This window comes from Orcinus orca, chromosome 1 (genome assembly GCF_937001465.1).
Source record: "Orcinus orca chromosome 1, mOrcOrc1.1, whole genome shotgun sequence".
Classification (NCBI taxonomy): Eukaryota; Metazoa; Chordata; class Mammalia; order Artiodactyla; family Delphinidae; genus Orcinus; species Orcinus orca.
Window position 1 is genome coordinate 166,717,978 of NC_064559.1, and position 21,332 is coordinate 166,739,309.

The 21,332-nt window shown below is 57.8% G+C and overlaps 1 protein-coding gene across 3 annotated transcripts; it reads right to left on the reverse strand.

The window, feature by feature from the left end:
- Nucleotides 1-125: 125 nt before the first annotated feature.
- PCSK9 (proprotein convertase subtilisin/kexin type 9) lies at nt 126-21,018 on the reverse strand. 3 transcript variants are annotated; one of them, XM_033435422.2, is made up of 12 exons: nt 20,422-21,016; nt 17,096-17,287; nt 14,743-14,866; nt 11,074-11,207; nt 10,741-10,882; nt 7,582-7,778; nt 6,367-6,550; nt 5,678-5,851; nt 5,351-5,439; nt 3,921-4,098; nt 2,016-2,197; nt 126-495 (listed from the first exon to the last, which is right to left on the reverse strand). In XM_033435422.2, exons 1-12 carry the CDS (start codon nt 20,623-20,625, stop codon nt 277-279), a joined length of 2,019 nt encoding a protein of 672 aa, XP_033291313.1. In that variant the 5' UTR covers nt 20,626-21,016; the 3' UTR covers nt 126-276. The 3 variants fall into 3 exon arrangements, with proteins under 3 accessions (XP_033291313.1, XP_004273850.1, XP_033291315.1); XM_004273802.3 differs by lacking the exon at nt 5,351-5,439 and adding an exon at nt 5,202-5,350 and having other exon boundaries at nt 20,422-21,012; XM_033435424.2 differs by lacking the exon at nt 126-495 and having other exon boundaries at nt 5,202-5,439; nt 20,422-21,018.
- Nucleotides 21,019-21,332: the final 314 nt, after the last annotated feature.

Sequence of the window (21,332 nt, forward strand, 5' to 3'; positions counted from 1 at the left end):
GGACTGCCCGGCACCTGCAGCCCTACTCACTCAGCCTCCCATGCAGCTCAGGCCTGGGAAGGGGTGATCCAGGCCGAGAGCTGGGGTTCTCCCAGGTGGGGAGCCGGCGCACCCCGAGTGCCAGCGCGAGAGCTCCAGAAGCAAGAGGTATCCTCTTCCCTGGGGTCCAGGCTGAGGAAGGGGGAAGGAGGAACCACTTCAAAGCCCAGCCGAGGCCTGGGACCACGGCCCCCAGGCCCTGGCCCCTTCCCCATGCATGCGTCCTGGGTAGGGCGGTCACTGGGCCTCCTGGGAGGCCTGCTCCCCTGAGGGCCGGCTCCGGCAGCAGATGGCGATGGCTACGGTGGCCTCCTCGCCCGTCCTGCCTCCTGCTCCGATGTCCCGTCCCCTCACCACACACGTGTTGTCCACCGCGTAGGCCCCCAGGGCGGGCCAGGCCCCGGGGAGGGTCCCGCAGCTGGTCAGCGTCCAGCCTCCCTCGCAGGCCACGGTGACCTGCCAGGGCCAGGGGACGAAAGAAAGCGCACGTATGGCCCGGCACACTGTGAGCCAGGCCGGGAGGGCACAGGCTGGTGTCTGCCGTGCCAACACAGACTCATCTTCCCCCGACACCATGCTTCCCACAGCCCTCCCCATCCGGCCAGCGGCAAAGCAAAGCCTGGACTGCCCCCTCCGCTGCTCCCACCACGTCCAGTCCCTCAGGTCTGTGGGCTCCTCCTTCAGGCCCTAGCATCGTCCGTGCTCCTGCCCTGGCCGAGCCCCTGCCCCCCGGGCCTGGACAGTCACCGTAGCGGTCCACCTGCCTACAGCAGGCCTCCCTGCTTCTGCCCCCTTCCCTGCAGTCTTCATGGCACAGCGGCCAGAACGAACCCGCTCACACCCAGGTCAGATACCCGTTCCCCTCCCCCCACCCCAGGCTCAGAACGCTGAGTGGCCCCCAGCTCACTGGAGCAAAAACCAAAGTCCCTACTGTGGCCCTCAGGCCCCACCTGAACCCTGTCTCTGGTTCCCCCCCCTCACTCAGTGCCCACCTCACTGGCCCTCTGGCTGTTCCTGGTGCTCCTTTGCCGCGGCTGTTCCCTCTGCCTGGAACACTGTTCCCTGTCCTGTCCCCCACCTTCTTAGCAAGGCCTCTCCTGAACTTCCCCTTCCCATTCTCTTCCCTGCCTTACTTTTCTCCACAGCATCTTCTAAGTACTCTGTAATACTACTCATTCGTTTACTGTCATCCCACTAGAAAAGACGCCCCAGGAGAACTTGTCAGGTTTGTATCTCCACCGCCTGGAATGGTGCCTGGAATGCCAGAGGCCTCAATACATGCTGAGCAAGTGGACCCAAGACAGCCCTTGCCCTCGAGCAATGCAGCATCCAGACCACAGTCACTACAGACTTGCTCTTAAAAACCTCTCTGAGGCAGGAGAGTGGACTCCCCAGGGCTTCCTTTTAAGAAGCTCCCTGTGGCTTTTAAAAGGAGACTTAGAGAGAAGCCGTAGGGAGGTTGCGGGTCTGCACTGGCAGCTTCTGAGGGCCTCTCACGCCCCAGTCCCCCAGCGTGCCTCCCCTCTCTGCAAGCCCTTCCTCACCTCGCTGGCCCCGCTAGCCTCTCCTCCACCTGCAGCGCTCAGCTCAGGTGTCCCGTACTCTGGGTCATGGCTGAGTCATCCTCCCAGCAGATGTGTTAAGTGGATTAATCAGTGAATGTGTGTGAACTGCTTTTCTTACGCCGTATTTACACATATTCTTCCGAAGCGAGGGAAGCGAGGGAAGCAACAGCAGATCTCACTAAGCTGGACAAAAGCAAAAACTGGCCCAGCGACACACACACGCACACACACACACACGTGATGTCCACACATCTGCAAAAGCTGCTGACAGCACCCACCCCACAAGCTACTCCCCAGATATGTGAGGGTATGGTGGTGACACAAACACTGACCCAGAAAAGCTGCACAGGATGGACACGTGCCACCCCACGCGGCGTCCGGCTCCCGTCCCGACCCCCCGAGCCCCTTCACCTTCTCTGCAGGGCCCGGGATCCCGTGCTCCCTGACTTTGCACTCCAGACCCGGCGCGTGACAGCAGGAAGCGTGGATGCTGGCCTCCTTGTGGCCGACACACTGGTCGGGCTGACCCCGTGGCCTCAGCACAGGCCGCCTGGGGGTGCCAGGGTCCTCCACCTCCCAGTGGGAGCTGCAGCCTGGGGAAGAGGAGGACCGGCTCAAACACCTGGATGCTAAGGGACCCTCTGTGTCTCCTCCCCACCCCATTCAGTCTCCATCTTTTTAGGGTCTGAGTCTGGAGCTGGGAAACGCAGAAACAAGTCTCGGTAGGAAAAAGGCACAACTAGCCTGAGCGACAGGACTCTTGGGTTCTCAGCTCAACCTTGCTGCTGGCCTGCTGTGTGACCTTAGGAAAGCCATACAACCTCTCTGGGCCTCAGTGTCTCAGGGAAAACATCATCTCCTCTCCACCCCGACATGGGGAGGGGGATCCAAGGCCTGAGATGCTAGACCAGGAAATGGTATTCCTCCCCATAACCCAGCCACCCAGGCAGAAGTTCAGGGGTGAGCTTGATGTCTCTCTGGGAGACATGGGCCTCCCTCCAGAGCTTGGGAGTCAGGCACACCCCCTGGCTACAAGACCTCAGAGAGTGTTCCTAGGCTATAGCAAGCCTCAGTTTCCCTCTGTAAAAGGAAAAGGGAGGCTGCAAGGGTGAAGTGAGGACATGCACGCGGAGCCCAGCACAGCGTCTGGCACCGGGCAAGGGCTCTGCACGTGTTAGGGTCATGGTCACTGGAATGCCCTTGTGTTAGCTGCACGGCCTTGGGGAAGTCACTCAGCATGTCAGGGTGCGGTTCCTTTCGCTGTAAAGTGGGACTCTTTTGGACGTGCTTCATAGGTAGTGGGTTCTATGACTCCGATGTCTTCGAACTGGCACGTGCCCTGCAGTTCATCTGCTGGGCGTTGCCAAAGGGGCGAACCATCAGAACACGGTGGACTTCCCACCAAGCCAGGACCCCAATAAGATGCCCAGTGGCCTGCTGGACCTGTCCCAGCCTCTCCACCTGACTGGGCTCATCTTTCCCCTGCAAAGCCGTCACCAGCTGCTCTTCCTAGAGCCAGCTCCTAACTCGTCACTCGCCCTTGTCACCCTCCTCAAACTTCAGTGGCTCCCCAGTACATACTCGATGAAGAATCAACTCCTGAACCAGTTATTCCAGGCCCACTACCTGCCCTCTCCCCAAACGCTCCCCAGGACATCCCATGCACCCTCCAAGCAGGACAGCTCAGCCCCCTCCCGATTTGAGGGGCACCATCCCTGGATCCCCCACAAGGTCCCTACCTGCGACTTCCTGCTACCTACCCAGGGCATGTTTTTGACACAAGGTGGCCCATCCACAGTTACCTGTATCAGAGAATGGATTCTAAAGCAATGGATGATAACCAGGATAGCTAGCACTTATGTTGTCCTAGCACCAAGCTAAATGCTTAGCACCCATCATCCTCATTCTATTGCTGAGGCACAGAGAAGTTAAGTAACTTGCATAGGTCACACAGCGGACGACTGGCAGAGCCAGGATTAAACCAAGGTCAGCTCCACTTTCGGATCCACTCCCTAAACTGCCCCTCATGCAATGCACTGCCTGTGGGGAAATGCCTACGATGCCCCAGGCCTGGTGCTCTAGGTGTTACTCATTTCATAGCAACCCAGTGAAGCAGGAACTGCCGCCGCCCCTCTTAGGGAGGAGGAGGCTGAGACGGAGACAGATGAGGTGCTTGCCCAGGGTCACAGGGATGGGAAGGGTAGCACTGGCCTTCACACCAGGCCGTCGGGCTCCAACGTGGGGCCAGCCGGGTGGGGGCAGGTGCACCAGGAGCCAGAGACGCCTCCTCACCCTGGGGTGGGCCCAGCCGCCTACCTGTGAGGACTTGGCCATGCTGGGGGCAGCGGGCCTGGGTCTGCACTCCGGCTCCAGCTGGCGGAGCCGTGTGGACACGGCAGTTGGCCCGGGGCAGCAGGCAGCACCTGGCAACTGCGTAGACACCCTCACCCCCAAACGCGTTGTGGGCCAGGCAGATGCGCCTGCCCCCTCGGGCCTGAGAGCCAAAGACAGAAAGAGGAACCTGCTTTAGAAAAGGCTTCAAAACACAGGATGAGGGGGGCTGGAGGGAGCTGACTTGGGCGCCTGGTCCCAGCCCCCTGAAACGTCTCCGATGGCCTCGCGAGGGGCCAGCCGGCCCCTGAGGACAAGGAGCTCGCTTCCACCCAAGGCAGACGGTTCCGCAGATGGGCAGTTCTGGGTGTTATAAAGTTCTTCTGGACACTGAGAGTGACTTCAAAATGCAGATACAGGGGGCTGCCCTGGTGGCGCAGTGGTTGAGAGTCCGCCTGCCAATGCAGGGGACATGTGTTCGTGCCCTGGTCCGGGAAGATCCCACATGCCGCGGAGCGGCTGGGCCCGTGAGCCATGGCCGCTGAGCCTGCGCTCCGGAGCCTGTGCTCCGCAATGGGAGAGGCCACAACAGTGAGAGGCCCGCGTACCGCAAAAAAAAAAAAAAAAAATGCAGATACAGGGAAACCTAAGACTCCAGAGCATGGACCTGGCCTGCTCAGCCCTGACCCACTCTCAGCCTCTCCCACGTGCACTCACGTGCAGGAGGGTGCACAGTCAAGCACACTCCCAGACACCGGCTCCCAGACAGAAATGCCGGCCCGCCCCTTGTCCTCCTGGCCTAGGCACTGCCCTTCCACCAAAACACTGCAGCCAGATGGCATCTCCGCCAGGCTCTGCAGCCTTCCCATCAAGTCCCCTCTTCTGCTGCTTTGAGATTTCTCAACTGCCAGAACCGTGGAACATCTGAGTGAAAAGGGCCCTGGAGACCACTGCGTCCAGAGGCAGCGAATCCCTAGCATACGTCTGGCCCTCCCCTCCCCCGAGGCAGTGAATCCCTGGCACACACTCGGCCCTCCCCTCCCACGAGGTGGGCACGGGAATCCATCCAGTCTCATCCTGCAGAGTCTCCCGGGAACCCTCCGTGTGCCTCCCTCCTGCAGCACCCAAACCGCGTGACTGAGATACGCCCCGTTCGGCTTTAACTTGCAGACGGGCGCTGGAGTTCAGAGGAGGATGGGGCTCAGGCAGATCTGGGCCTGGAAGCGAGAACCCCACTTCACGCTCCGACGGGAGGGTACAGGTCACCTCAATGCGCTCGCCCCGCCGCTTCCCGCTCCTGGAGAAGCTAGAGCAGCCCAGCAGCTCCTCAGGGGCAGCACAGCGGGCCTCGGCCGTGGCCATCCGCGTGGGCCCCGAGTGCGCCGACCACACGGTCCTGCAGAACAGCTGCCCACCTGCAACGAGGCCCTGGGGTGAGGAGGGGTGGCTGGGGAGGGAGCCTCCGTCAGGGCTCTGCTCACAGAGGGCTCCAGATCTTTGGCTCCTGGTGGGGGAGAGGGGCCTTAAGGAATGTGATCCATTTTCCCATTAAAACAGGTCACGAAAGCCCTCGCAAAGCCCCTTCGGAGCCCGTCCTACTCAATCTCCCCCAGTGTCTAGGAGCCGGTGGCCGAATCCTCCCTCCACGGATGGGGGAGGGACAAGGTTGCCCAGGCCACACAGATGCCCTGAGACCTCCCAAGCCCCAGTCTGGATTCTGCCCGCCCTGCCCTCCTGCTGACCTGCTCCATAGGTGCTGGGGGGTAGTGTAGCCACCAGGTTGGGGGTCAGCACCCGCTGGTCCTCGGGGAACCAGGCCTCATTGATGACGTCTTTGGCAGAGAAACGGATCAGCCTCTGCCTCAGCTCAGCCAGGGTGAGCTCCGGCTCAGCGGTCAGCATCCTAGCCACGATGCCTGGTCGTGGGGCAGGCGGTGAGAGATGGTGGTGGCCTGGCCCTCCTTCCCCACCTGGGACTCCTCTCCTGGTGCACACATGAGCGTGCGCACACACACAGACACACCAAGCTGTTCTTTAGAAGTTAAACCACCTGCAATCCCGTGCTAAAAGATGGCCAGAGTAAGACTTACATCCTGCTCTCGCACCTCTGAGCCTTGGCGATGGCTGTTTTGTTTGCCAGGTAAACTCTTATTCATCCACCAAACCCCAGATGAAACGGCCCTCCTCCAGGAAGTCTTCCCTGACCTTTAGCCTGGTCAGGCACCTCTCCCTTCCACACAGCCCTGGCTACTCCGTTTGTGCACCTGCCTCCCCCATCAGACTGAGCGTCCTTGAGGGCACCATCAGTCTGACTCGTCTTTACTCCCCCATACCCAACACAGAGCCTGGCACGCGTGGTCCTGGTGCAGACCCTGCCTGCCAAAGGGGCTGTCAGAATCATGATGACTGAGGCGGTGGGGCAGCTACTCACCAGCCACATGGGCGGCAGCCTGTGACGTCCCACTCTGTGATGTGAAGCAGGTGCTGCAGTCACTGGAGGCACCAATGATGTCGTCCCCTGGGGCAAAGAGGTCCACGCAGCGGCCAAAGTTGGTCCCCAGGACCCCCAGGGTCACCGGCTGGTCCTGGGCATTGGTGGCCCCAACAGTAATGACCTGGAGAGGTGAGGGAGTGGATGGCAGAGAGAGGAGTCAAGGAGAGGATGTAGGGAGACTGAGACCTTGCCAACTGGGCTGGCCAACTCCTGTATACCTGTTGGGCCCATTCAAATATCCCCTCCTGAGGGAAATCTGCCTCTCCAGGCAGAGCTCTGGCACTCTCTGCCCCACCCGGCCCTGGCGCTACCCTCTGTCCCTACCATATGCCAGGCACCATTCCCGAAGTCCCCGAGGTGCTTCCATTCCAGGGAGGGACCCAGACAGTAAACAGTGCAACACATTAGGTGGTTATATGTGCTAAGGAGGAGAGCAGAGCCGGCAAGGTGGAGAAGACCTGCTGGGTTTTGTCTGCTTTGTGTGATTTTAAATTCAGCTGCCAGGGAAGGTTATCCATCACTGTCAGGCTCACACGTGTGCCCCCCACCTGCCCCCTGACCCCAACACCCACCCCCCAGACTATGATATCTTTGAAGTGGGACGAGATTCCTTCCCCTTAGTCCCCCCAGTGCCCACACCGCCAGCAGGTGCCCTCGCATGTTAGTCAGAGGAATGGACGGGCGTTGGACCCACTGGGTCAACCTCTCAAGCTGAGAAGCGTCATCTCTGTGCTCATGTAGCTCCCCTGGGACACACCAAAGCAGGGCCTCAGGGGGCCTTGGGGGGGGGGGGGCCTTACCGAGTGGACTGGGAGAGGGAGGCCGGGAGAAAGCGGAGGGAGCTATGGTGTCAAGCCAGGGGACAGCAGATGGACGGAGGTGATGGGATTGGGGAGAAGGGGCCGGGGGAGTCACGAGACATTCGGAGGGAGAAGGGCCAGGGCGTGGGGTTGGAGCTGCACTGGGGGAGGGGAGAGTTGAGGTTGGTGCTGTTCATAGTCTGGGATGGTGGAGGTTCAAGGCCCTCCTCTGCCCAGGTCGGCCCTGGCAGTCTCTGACACGTCCTTCCAAAGCCAGGCCAGTTCAGGAGCACCCCCCTTGAAGCCCCCAGGGGCCCCCCTGCCACCTTCCCCTCCCTTCGGGAGCACCCACCTCGGGAGCTGAGGCCGGGGAATAGAGACAGGCGTCATCCCTGAAGTTGCCGGCAGCGGCCACCAGCACTGCCCCCGTCCCGGCCAGCTGCTGGCAGGCGGCGTTGAGGGCCGGGCTGTACCCACCTGCCAGGGGCAGCAGCACTACCAACCGGCCCGCCGGCTGGGCCAGCTGGCTCTTCCGAATAAACTCCAGGCCTGAGAGGACAAAGCCAAGGTCACCCATGAGGAGGCACGCTCCCCCTCCCCACCCCCGCCCCCGAGGCCCCCGTAAGGGTTAATTTTACATGTCGACTTGGCGAGGCTACGGGTGTTTGCTCAGACATAGGTCTAAGTGTTGCTGTGAAAGTACTTTGTGGATGTGATTAATGTTTACATCAGTACTTTGAGTAAAGCAAATTACCCTCCATAATGGGGGTGGGCCTCGTCCAATCAGTTGAAGGCCTTGAGAGAAAAGATGGAGGTTCCCCAAGGAGGAAGGAAACCTGTGTGCACACTGCCTTCAGACTCAAGACTGCGGCATCAACTCCTGCCAGAATTGCCAGCCTGCCAGCCTACCCTGCAGATTTCAGCCAGCCCCACAATATATGAACCAGTTCCTTAAGCTAAATCGCCCATATGTGGTATACGTATGTATTTATAAATATAAGTATACACACACATCCTGTTGGTTCTGTGTCTCTGGACAACCCTGACTAATACACACGGGAAGCATGTTCACAACAGCAGCACTTATAAAACCAGCCAACTCCCAAACACTGATACGCACCAGGCTCCTTCTAAGGGCCTGACTATGGGAATTTACACAAGCCTCACAGTAACCTTACCATTATTTTCCTTTTCCGGGAAACTGAGGCACCAAGAGGATAAGTAAGCTTCTCAGAGGAACAGGAAGGGCCCCCTTTGCCCTGCCTCTGACCCTCACAAGCCTCGCTGCCATCCTCTGAGGGCTGGTGTACAGTAATCCTCCCCCGCCACACAGACACACACACACACACACACTCCAGTGAGTCCACACTGCCCACTCGCAGCTGTGGGACCCTGCCCTCCCATGTGTGAAAGGGTGCACTGCTGCTCGGACTGTGTCAAGGATCAAAAGACTCCTCGCCCTGGAGCTAGAGGGGGGTGGTGGGGGAACTTGATAACCCTGCCCCCTCGGGGGGAGGGTGTCATGCCTTGACCCCGGCTGCACTCCCCCGCCCCAGAGCCGAGTGTGCAGCCTGGAGCCCAGGCCCAGTGGAGACCTGGGTTCTAACACCAGCTCTGGCCCTCACGTGCCAGGGGACCCGGAGCTGACAGCTTCTCCTCTCAGGCTCCGGCTCCTGCCCCGTCAGATGGGGGTGTGGCCAGCTGACCTCTCAGAACCTTCTGGATCTGGACCTCTGGGAGGTCCCCAGGGCTGCAGCAGAGGTGGGAGTTGGGGTCCCATAGCCAGGCTCCTCTTAGGAGGAGACAGCTGCCCCTCACACCGGGAGGGGCAGAGCGGAAGTAGGGGTGGAGGTGAGGAATAAGCACGATTACAGCTGCCATTCATTAACTGTATGTATGTTTCTGTGCTCGGACTTGACACACTTTACCTCAACAATCTGCTTACAGAGGAGACCGGCGGTGACCACGAAAGTAAGAGCTACTGTTCGTGGAGCCCCTGCTCTGCTCCAGGTAACGTGCTAGGGGCCTTTCCCAAAGCGGGGACTTCTTCCCCGGAAAACCCTCCAAGCCCAGGGCGCCAGGCCTGTGGAAGGCCTTTCAGGGCACAAACGGGCCTCCCCTCCTCTGCACATTGACCTTTGGGAATTGGCCTGTTGAGCTGAGGTCAGTGGATAAAGGGGTGGGACAGGAAGGAAGGGTCACCTGATAGGGCAGGGGATTATTGATTCTTGCCTTTAAAACCAAACATCAAAACCTGTGCTCTAGGGCTTCCCTGGTGGCACAGTGGTTAAGAATCCTCCTGCCAATACAGGGAACACAGGTTCAAGCCCTGGTCCGGGAAGATCCCATATGCCACGGAGTAACTAAGCCCACGTGCCACACCTACTGAGCCTGTGCTCTAGAGCCTGCGAGCCACAACTACTGAGCCTGCGAGCCACAACTACTGAGCCAGAGTACCACAACTACTGAAGCCCACGCGCCTAGAGCCCATGCTCTGCAACAAGAGAAGCCACCACAATGAGAAGCCCGCGCACCGCAACGAAGAGTAGTCCCCGCTCGCCGCAACTAGAGAAAGGCCACGCGCAGCAATGAAGACCCAATGCAGCCAAAAATTAATTAATTAAACAAACAAAAACCTGTGCACTAAACTGCAAAGAATTAGGGCAGAGCTCACTCACCAAGCACAAGGCAGGCACCACCAGCCCTTCCCAGCCCCTCAAAAAGGCCTATGGCCACCTCTGCCAGCTCAGAGGCCAGCGTCTGACACAGGGGTCTGGGCGCTTGCAGTGGGTCAAACTCAGAGCCAGCACCTTCCCCAGCGAGGCCACTGGCTCTGGCTGTGTGACCCTGGGCAAGTCACTTTGCCTCTCTGGGCTGATTTTCTCAACTGTTTAACAGGCTCACAATACCACCCTCAGGGTATGGAGTACAAAGTCCTTTGCTCAAGGTCTGGCCACAGGAGGGACTCAGTAAGTGAGAATTCCCAGCCTCTTCTCTGTCCACAGGCCTCCCAGGGTCCTAGCTCTAAGCTGGACTTTGCCAGAGGTGACTGGATGGAGAAACCTGCAAGAGTCTGGAAAAAGTCTCCTACCCAACCAGGGCTCCAATCATTCATGAGAAGGAGTGAGTCCCCCAGTGTTAAGCAGAAGATGGGGAAAGTTTGCTTAGATCACCTCGAGGGTACATCCAAATCTAAAGTAACATGGCAAAAGACGCAACTATTTTAAAAGATCTGGAAGGGGGAGCAGTGTGAAACTGTAGAAAGACCACTGACTAGGGGTCCAAGCTGCAGGACCTGCCTGGGCTGAGCCCTGCCCCTCTCTGGGCCTCAGTTTCTCCATCGGCACTCATGCCCCCTGGGGGCCCTGCCCACTCTGACACTCTGGGACTCTGCCTCTGGGGCAGAGGCTGCCTCAGTCTCCTCGGTCAGGAGTCAGTTCTCTCTAGGCTGAAGCCCCGTCCCGTGCCAGGTCTGGTTGCAGAGACCAGCACGTGTGGAGCCGTCACTCACCTGTGAGTGTGCTGCTCACCGTGCCCTTCCCTTGGCAGTTGAGAACACGCAGGCTGCGCAGGCTGGCGCCCTTGGCCACGCCAGCATCCCGGCCACTGACCACCCCTGCCAAGTGGGTGCCGTGGCTGTCACACTTGTTCGCCTGCTCGACCAATACAAGACCCGAGTGAGAAAACTCAACCACCCTGTAATAATATCAGGGAGTGACCGGACAGACGTCCCCACCCACAACTGACGGCAGGGGCAGTGACAGCTGCGGAGGCCAGCGGGGGTGCAACTGTGGCACTCCGGGGGTGGCACCAACTCCAGGTCGGGGATGAGGGCCATGCTCACCTGTCTGTGGAAGCGTGTCCCATCCTCTTCGGGCACGTTCTCGAAGTCAGTGACTACCACCCTGCCCTCAATTTCCCGGTGGCCACTTTGGATACTGGTGTCTAAGAGATATACCTCCACCAGGCCACCTCCAGCTTTCCAAGGTGAGGTTTGTTCGAAAGGAAAGAATAACCGTGAGGTTAACGTAATAGTTAACACATATAAATTGTTTACCATGTCTCAGGCACTGCTCTAAGCACCTTACATACATCAACTCAGAAAATCCTCTCCAGGTACATACTTTTATATCTTTATATCACAAACAAGGAATGTGAGGCACAGAGAGGGTAAGTAACTGTCCAAGGTCACATAGCTGGTGATGGTGGAACCAGCAAGAGAACCAAGTCGTCTGGCTCCATAATATTAATATTAATATGAAATAACAATATGAACACTCGAAACTAATAAATACAATGGAAAAAACTATGCCAAGCCCCTACTTAAAATTTTTCACAGCTCCCCAAACCTGAGGCCACAGAAGTTAAAGACAGAACAGGATTTGACAAGTAAAAGGAGAATAACAGGCCTGTATGGCCATCTGAGCAGGTCAGCTCATTTCACAGAGAGGAAACCGAGGCTCAAGGAGGAGGCGCGGACCTGGGCCTCCTGGCTCCAAGCCCATGCTTTCTCCACTCCACCAGGTGCCAGGACGGCTCAACGGTGGCTGGTTCCAACTGACACAAGTTACAGCCTCAGAGAAAACAGCAGTATTGGAAGTTCACCAAAAGCCTACCACCTACACACTTCATCATTTCTAGTTGGGTCAGTTCAGATTCTCCAGAGGGGAAAAGCGGCCTCAAGAGGAGTTATCCCTTAGCGCGAAGGGACCTGCGAGTGGCCTCTTACAGCCTCTGAATCAGTGCAGGGAGCTCTGCGGCCTCTGGCAGGTGGGCGCCCAGTCCTGCCTGCACCCCTCCAGAGCAGGGAGCTTTCTCTCTCCCGCAGGACAGCCCCTGCCACGCCTGAGAAGCTCGGAAGGCAGCCAAGTTCTCCTTCTCGTCTCTGCCCAGGAGGCCCCTGACCCTGGCCCTCTTGCCTCTTCCCCGCAGGCCACACCCCTCCTGCCTCAGGGCCTCTGTCCTTGTTCGTTTCTCCGCTTGGACGTGCTCCCCTCGGTGGGGCTGATGATACCCACGGCGGGGCTCGGCTGAGTGCCACTTCCTCCAGGAAGCCTTTCCTGACTCCATACTCACAGCTGTCCAGACTCCTTCGTGCTCCTACCCCATCCAGACTACCGGTGTCATGTAGCTATCTGTGCAAGCAAAGGATTAGCCTTCATGCACTAGAAGCTCTGGGCGGAGGGGGGGGGCGCGGGCAGAGACCAGGTCCATCTTGTTGGTCTTTGTGTCCCCAGCACCTAGCACAGTGTCTGGAGCAGAGTGGCTACTCGAGAACTCACTGGCATGGAAGGAGAGGAGGGGGAGGGCTGAAATGACAGCACTCTCACTCTATACCAGACACGGCTGGAGGCTCGCTACAGCATAAAGAGCATTAACCCCAACACAGCCCCCCACGTAGGACTGTCATCACCTCCCGTTTTTGCAGAGGAACCTGAGGCTCATTCAAGCTCGCACAGCTTGAAAATGCTAAAGTCTGGGTTTGCGCATGGCAGCTGGTTCCAGAGCCTGTGCTCGTCAGCCCTTTGCCAGGTGGCCTCTCTGTGAAGGAAGGGTCTGCTCCTGGCCGGGTGCGCCACTCTCCACTCATCTGTATGGTGCCCACTCCGCCCCACTCCGACCCAACAGCTCCCGGGGGGCCTCGTCCAGCCAAGCCCTTCTGTGACTCCTGATGGACTCCATGTTCCTGCCTTCCATCCCCCCCACCTCTCACAGCCACTGGGCGCAGGAGGAGGGTAAGGCAATCCATGGGCATCCCAGTGGGGAAGGAAAGGATCGCACGTCTGCTTCTGGCCTGGGGGAGGGCAGTGGGTCCAACGGTCACCCCAGAAAACGTATGTCCACATTCTAACCCCTAGGACCTATGATCATGACCTTATTTGGCAAAAGGGGCTTTGCAGATGTGATTGTTAATGACCTCCAAACGAAATCATCTTGGATTATCCCGATGGGCCTTAAATCCATTGATGTGTCCTCATAAAAAAACAGAAGAGGAGAGATACACAGAGCAGATCCTCTGAAGGAGGCATGGACAGGAGTGATGCAGCCATAGCTGAGGAACGCTGCAGCCACCAGAAGCTGGAAGGGGCAAGGGAGGGTGCTCCCCTAGAGCCTTTGGGAGGAGCTTGGCCCACGGACACTTTTACTTCCAACTGGAGAGTACATTTCTATTGCTTTAAGCCACCAGGTGTGTGGTACTTCGTTAGGGCAGCCCTAGGGAACTAATTTAGGGGCTGTGGCCTTCTCTCTCTCCTGCTTGGCTCGGTGTCCCCTGCACAGCATCCCCTCCCCATTCCCCGTACTAGCCGGCTCCGGGAGGTCCCTGAGTCGCAGATGTGGAAGGTGGGGTCTCTAGGGTCTCTGCCTAGAAAGGAGCAGGCTGGGGTGGGGAAAGGCAGGCTCTTCCTGCAAAGGGCACCCCCTCCCTGGCCACAGGCTGCCCAGTCCGGTCAGCACACCCTGCCCGACCAGGCCCCGCACCTCTGCCGCTGCCAACCCTGGGGTTGATGCTCCACACTTCCTACTCATCTCCCATCCTGGCCGCGAGCCCTGGGAGGCCCCAGGTCTACCGTCTGTCACGATGACAGCAACTCAGAACCCGCCTAGCCTTTCAGTTCCCAAAGCATTTGTACATCAACAGCCTCACAACACCCTGTGAGGACAGGATGGGGTTACTGTGCCCATTTCACAGCCGAGGAAGGGGAGGCTCCGACCCCACGTGAGCCAGTAACGGGCGGAGGCTGGACGCAGCCCCAGGTCTGGCTGAGTCCTGGAGCATCCCTGCATCGTCTTTCCGCTGAGCTCCAGACCTCATGCTGCGTGCGGGCTTCTCAGGCTGAACACGGGCCAGCCAAAACCCCTGATCTCCCCAAACCAGGTGTCCTTCCCTTCTTGCCCAGCTCAATAAATGTCACCTCCACCCCCCACAAGGCCCTGCCCAAACCCAGGCCACTTTCCTTGGCCTCTCCTCCTCCTGGCCAGGCCACCCCAGGCAGAGGGAAGAGTCGGAGGAGAGGCCTGGAGGGGACACACAGAGTAGCCCATGCAGGGGACCCCAGGAAGCCTAGCGATGCTGAAGGGAGGCACAGGGCAAGGCAGGACACCAGAGACCAGTTGGGGGCGTGGCAAACAGGGCTTATCTGTCCCGTATGGGGTCCAATCCTGTCCTCAAGGCACTGGGATCACCCAGACCTGTGGGCCTTAGGGGGTGTCAAGGTCAGGTTTACCCTCTCCCCACCTGAGTGCAGCCTGATGGGCCAAATGGCAAGAAGAGGCAAATGTGAACTTAGAAGGTGGGAGAGGGGCTCATTTAAAGAAACAGACTTCTGCATCGTACCTGGGGCAGAAGGAAGGCAGGGCATGGGGCTGGATTGGGTGGAATGGGACAGAAAAGGGGTCAGCAGAGTGTACTGAGCTCTAACGCCCCTGGGAGGTGAGGACCGTAGACAGGGAGGAGAGAGCGGCACGTGGCCTCCGCTGGGATGAAGAGGCGCAGGGAGCTTGGGGCCCTTACTAGGAGCGTGGTGTTCATCCGCCTGGCGCCGCGTAGGGAGAATCCGCTCTAAGTTCCACGGGATACTCTGGGCAAAGACGAGGGAGTCCTCCTCAATGTACTGGACGTGGGGCAACGTCAGGGCCTGCAGAAGGCAGAGAGGTGGGGCTCGGCTTCAAAAGCCATTTGGCTGACAGCAGCCGTAGCCACAGCCTTTCACCTACCTGATCAAGCCTGTCCCGGGTCACACGCCAGTCCCATACCTGTCCCCTCCTGGTGTGGGGTTTCCTCGCTCAGGTTGGGGAGCCCAGCACCCGCCAGCACAGAGGATGCCTTTTAGGAAGGATTCTGAATTTGACATGCCACCTGGGGAGCCAGGCAGTGCCCAGGCCCCGGGGAAGGCTGGACTCCATGCCCAGATCATGATGCCCTCACTGGCCATTCTGTTTCCCCAAGACCGGTTCCCACCCTTCTCCACCGTGCAAGGCGTGGGGAGGCTGACCCTGCAGACTGCAGCACCCAGGCCTCCTTGCAGTGACTTCTGGTTGGGATCAGCCAGAGGGAGGCCCAGAAGGAGTTTTGGGGGATGAGAGGGTGTCTTCACTCCCTCTCTGTTTTGGTGCAAGGTTCCCACGGTGGCTGCATCCTTTGGTGACCACGGCTCCCCCGGGGCAGCCCCTGCTCCACAGCTCCAGCTCCCACCTGGCAGAGAAGACACTATTCCCTCTCCTCGCCCATCAACTTGTCAGGAAAACTCATCCCTGGGTGCCTCAGTGTCCCTGTGGGCTTCCTTAACCTGTCCACACCTCCGTGAGTTTCTGTGCTTAGCATCTGCTTAAATACTTGACGATCTCATTTAGTCCTTCAAGAACCGTTCCTATTTTCATGCCAGCTTACAGGTTGGGGACTGAGACTCAGGGGGTGAAGAAAATTGCCCAAGGTTAGACAAACTAGTAAGGGTACGTGACCCCAGGCTGGCGCGATGCCAAAGCCCAGCTCTTGAGTGCACATGTCTGTGGCCTGCAGATCAGCAGTGTCTCCCCTCCGAGAAGCTGCCTGGCCTTCGGGGCTCATGCGTGCCATCTGGCTCTGTGGGCATCTGATTCCTTCCCCCGCACTGTGCTGGGCATATCATCCCCCATTTAACTGACTGGCCATCACTTCTCAGTCTCTCTTTCTGAACTGTGAGCTCAAGGGAAAGGGCTGGTGGTCCATCCTCATGCCTGAGCACATAGTAGGTGCTCATTAAATATGGGATGAGCAGACTGATCGAAGGCATTAACTTGATGTTTCCGCTATTAGACTAAGGGATTGGACCCTGTCTAATCCATGTCATTGTCCCCACAGGACTTAACACACTGTAGTTGTTCAGCCACTGTATGCTGAATGGAATGAAACTATGCAGTAGTAGTACAGTGGAGCAAGGAGGCCTGGGCCTAGATTCTTGTTTTGCCGGTTATGTGTTGTGTGACCTCAGGCAAGACCCTGTCCCGTTCTGGGTCTCAGTGTCTGCAGGAGGCTATGAAGCACCCCAGCCACGCGGAGAATCAGTATGAAAATGGGAACCATGTGTTCTCATCAAGTTAGGAGGACAGGGGAGGGGGGCGTGTTGGGAGGAAGGGAGCAGAGGCTAAAACAAGGAAAGCGTTGTTTTTTGTTTTGTTTTGTTTTTAAAGGTGCATTTGCCAAATTCTCTTCTGCCTTTTTATTAAAGCTACAAATCTTACATCCATCAACTCGCTTCAAGCGGAGCCCCCTTTCGCAGGGAACCTCACCAAGAAAGGTTTTTAAGATCTGCATTTAAAGCACTAGGGCCAGGATGAGGAGAAGGGAGGCCAGAAGTCCTCAACTACCCATGCCTGTTCTGCCCCTGCACCAAAGATGTGGCATCAGGGTCGGGCTGGAGGGAGAACAGCCTCCCTGTCCTACAGGAGGAACCTTCTGAATAGCATCAGTTTCAAAGGAATTTTGGATCCTTGAGTCATGTTTTAATAAAATGACTCTGGCCCCACTAATGTCATAGGGTGTTGTTCCTGTAGGGTTCTCATAGGCAGCAAGTTCACCAACACAAAGACAGCTAGAAGACAGACCACTGGGTCTGACCCCAGCTCTGCCTCTGGCTGTCTGTGTCGTCCCTTCTGAACCTTGGTCTCCTCATCTCTCAGATGAAGATGAAGTACCATTGAGGTATGGCCAGGCTTGAAGGGCATCCTGTACCGAAGGCCAGGAGCCACTATGCTTGGTACTCAGTAAGCGCTCTGTGAACACTTGCTGCCTCCCGACGGTCAGCCATGGGCACACCCAGGACAGTGCCCTGTATGCATGAGGCAGCCCAGCCCTTTCGGGAAGTGGCCCGCCCAGAGACGGAGCTCACCAGCTCCAGCAGGTCACCGCTCATCTTCACCAGGAAGCCAGGGACAAGGTCGTGGAAGACGTGCAGGATCTTGGTGAGGTAGCCGCGGTGGGCGGCCTGGGCCTGCAGGCGGCGGGCGGTGCGCTCCGTCTGCGAGCGGTGGGTCTCTTGCTTCAGCACCACCATGTAGGTGCCTGGCAGCCTCCAGGCGTCCTGGCCCCCAGTGAGGAGGAGTGACATGATGACATTAAAAAAAGAAGAAGGGTGCTGTGAGTGCTTCATCAGCAGAAGAAACTCCATAGAGTATAGGAAGTATAAAGAGAAGTCACCAAATTAGGACCCCCAAACCACATAGAAGCCAACTCTTAGCAGTAACGTAACATATACCACACTTTCATACTTGACAGGCAAAAACGGGAACCATGGGCCACAGTCAACACCAGGTTCTCATCTGCACCTGCACCTAGCTCTCTGTGGGGCCGACCAAGGCCTGGCCACCCTTGGAGGTCCTGCCTGAAGGCCACCTCCTGCCGAAGACCTTCTTAATTACACCTCCCTTCCCCATGTCTCAATCTGAAACAATCAATTCCTCCCGGTTCTAGTACCTCCCTGACCCCCTCTGGAAGCAGTCCAAAACCATGGCCTGAATCCCAACCTCAATATTTACTGGCTATGTGGCCATGGGCAAGTCACTCAACCTCTCTGAACCTCAGATATCTCCTCTGTGGTGTGGGGAACATAATACCTATGACACAGGCCTGCTGGGAAGGCTAAGAGACATAGTTGTGTAAAGCATCTAGCAAACAGAAGGGAGGATAGAGTGAGCAAAGGCAACACTTCTCACATGGGATAAAAGACTCAAGGCCATGGTCTACAGGAGCAGATCTGTTTGCTCTTAGCTCTTATCTGCTCCCACTGCTCTCAAACAGACACAACTGTGCTCAAGAATCTTCAGTGGCTCCCCATAGCCTGACAAAGTCCAAACTCCATGCTGCCCCTTGGTCCCCGCTGCAACCTACCTCCGTAGCCTAATCTCCCACATCTCTGTACATGCACCAGAGTAGAATACAGTCTACAACCCTTCATCCAAAGTCTTAGGGTCAAATGGGTTTCAAGATTCAGAACTTATTTGGACTTTAGAAAGGTAGTAATAGGCAATCAGGGTGCTCAGAGGCGTCTGGAGCAGCACATTGTAATCTATGCAGCAAAATATAGGAATATAAATATTTACATCAGTGGGATAACTTATAAATAACCTCATGTCAGTTCAGGTCAGGTTACCACAAAATAAATTACAAGAAACCTTTTGGGTTTCAGAACATTTTACATTTCAGAAGGGAGATAAGGAACTGTGGACATGTGCTCCCTATTCTCCACCTCTAGCTTTCCCAGGTCTGAGCTTTTGTTCATGCTACCCCCTTCACCTAGAATAAAATTCCCCTGCCACTTTTATTTAAACTCCTATTTATGCTTCAAAGGCCCATCTAAAATGCCTTCAGTGAAATGAAAACCTAATGAATTGGGAGGACACTTTGTGCACTGGAAGGAGACTTGCCCTAGAAGCCTAGTTCTAATGCATCAGGGGGGTGAAACCCCTCTCTCTGGGTCTCAGTTTCTCATGAATAAAATAAAAGGATTGGTCTAAAATCTTTCTCTGCCTGCCAAAAATATTTTCATTACAAATTCAATCTCTACAAAATATCCATTGAAGGAATGAATAAATGAACTTCTGGAGGTTCTTGCTCCAAACTTCCGCTGGGGAAGAAGTACCCTCAAGCACCTGTTTTAATTGGTTGTCCGGCCTCTGCTTACTCACCTCTCAGGATAGGGTATTTACTACTTCTAGAATAGTTATTTGGGGGCAGTGACTTGAAACGCCCTTTCTCAACCTTGTCACAACCCATCAACATCCTTCTAGACGGTGAAAGGCTCAGGGAACAAGGAAGAAGGTGCTATGAGCTGAGTAAACTTCACTCTTCTGTGAGAGCCAGACTGAAGAAGAGAGGTCCCTCCCCTCCTGCCACTAACACAGGACACAGGCAACACTGAGGGCCTGACACCCCTCTGCACCCAGCACACTCAGGCAGAGGAGCTGGGGCAGAAGCACAGGCCAGATGTCCATTAGCCTAGAACTTCCCCTCTGCCCCGGGAGCTGCAGTTTGGAGCAAAAAGGGCATAACTGGGAGGTCGCACTGCAGCAAGGTAAATAGCTACCTCCTACAGTGCTCTCTTCATTGGCTCACATGGTGGGGAGGTCACTCATGTGGGCAACAGAGCCCCTTTCCCTTCATTCCTCCATCTGCCCAGCACTGACTCTTCACAACAAACCCTCGGGAAGGACTGTCACCTCCCTTTTAAAGATAAGGAAAATGGAGGCTCGGAGGTTAAGTGACTTGCCAAGCACCACTCAGCTAGTGAGTGATGGAGCCAGGATTCAACCCCAGAGCTGACTCCAAGCCCGGTAGCAGGACCTCAGTTGAGCCCTGGGAAGGTTATAATTGGAGGGAAACAGCAGTCCCAACCCTGGGTAGGAGCTCCCATAGCCCAGCGGCCAGGCGCTGGCCTTGATCTTCAGGAAACTCGCCCCACCCACTCTGGGCGGCGTTTGAGTGGGCTGCGGCTACCAGGCTCCTTCTTTCCCGAGAGCACCAAACAAGCCCTTCCCAGACGAGCCCAAGGACCCCAACGGGCCTGGAGAATAACTCCGTTCCCTCCCCTTCAGTTTTATTCTTTTCTTCAGCTGAAAAAGATGCAATCCTAGAATGTGAGTTTTGTGTCATGAAGAAATTGCCTCCCGCCACTATCATTCATTCGCCTTCTCTCCCGCTCCACCCCTGTCACAGTAGCGCCTTCTCGTCCCAAGACCCCCAAGCCCACCCCCTCCCACACTCCCCACACACACTCTGCACTACCCAGATTTCCCGATCCGCGTCAGGACGCATACTAATATCTCCTCTCTGCCCGGGGCCGTTCTAAGCACGTTTCGGGCATTAGCGCCTTGACCCACCCGAGCCTCAGTGGTGAGGCACGTCCAGGATCTGAGCAGGCGATCCTGGAGGTGCTCTGCTCGTCCTACCTGGTGCCTACCAGTCTCCGAGCCCCGTGCACCTTTCCCCCGCAGAGCGCACCCCAAAGAGCCGCCGTGCCCGTTCTCCCCACCACCGCGCCCGCAGTCCCCAAGATCCGCGCCAAGCCCGTCCTCGGGTGAGCAAAGCCCCCCCAACCAGTGACTTTCACTCCAGCCCCTCCCTTCCGGGGTGTGGGGTGTCACTGAGGTCAGAGAGGATATGCCCACCGCCCGGGTCCCCGCGCGGGTTCGCCCCCGCCTCCCACCCCGGCGTCCGCACCTTTGCGCAGCGGTGGAAGGTGGCGGTGGCCACGTTCTGGGCCGTGTCAGCCGAGCTGTCCTCCTCCGACCGGAAGGCGAGCACCAGCTCCTCGTAGTCGCCGTCTTCGTCCTCCTGCGCGCGGGCGCCCGCGGGTCCCAGGAGCAGCAGCAGGAGCAGCAGCAGCGGCGGCCACCACGGCCGCCGGGAGCTGCCCGTACCCATCGCGGGGAGAGGAGAGGTTTGCGTCGGGCGGGGAGACCCGGGGGCGGCGCGCGGGCCAGACCCGCAGCGCCTGTGCCTCGCGGCGGGGAGCCCGATGCGAGCTCGGGACTCGGGCCCCGGCGGGGACGCGCGCTGGGCCGGGCTCCAGGCCTCCCGGTTCGGGGCTGCGCCGAGGAGACGCTTGCCGGCCCCGGGCCGTCTCACTGCCTGGCTCGCCCCTCCTGGCTCGGACCCGACCTGAGCCTGAGCCCGCCTGCAGCCGCGCGCGCCTCGACGCCGCGGCGGAAACCTTCCGGGGTGTGGGTGCGCGACGCCCAGGGTCAGGGAGATCACGCCACCTGAGCCCTATCGGATGATCCTACCTGATTAAATATTAACGGAGCCCCCGGACTGAAGGATCGGGTTTCGGCCTCGCTCCCCCTCCCCCTCCCCACCCCCACCCCCAAACGGCGTCAGATTACGCTCAGAGAGAGGACAAAATCCCAAATCTTAATTGGGCTGGAAAGCAGTTCCCGCGCTCCCGAGACGCCTTCTCCCCGCCCCTCAACCCGAGACCTGCGAGCTGTGCCAGGCACCAAGTTCGGCTGAGCCCACCTCGTCGAGCGTTTCTGGGCTCTGCCTTGGCACTGGCCAGCCAGCCCCCTCGCCTACCCCCCGAACGATGTTAAACCACTCCATCGGGTCCTCCTCCTCGCCGCCGCTGCCAG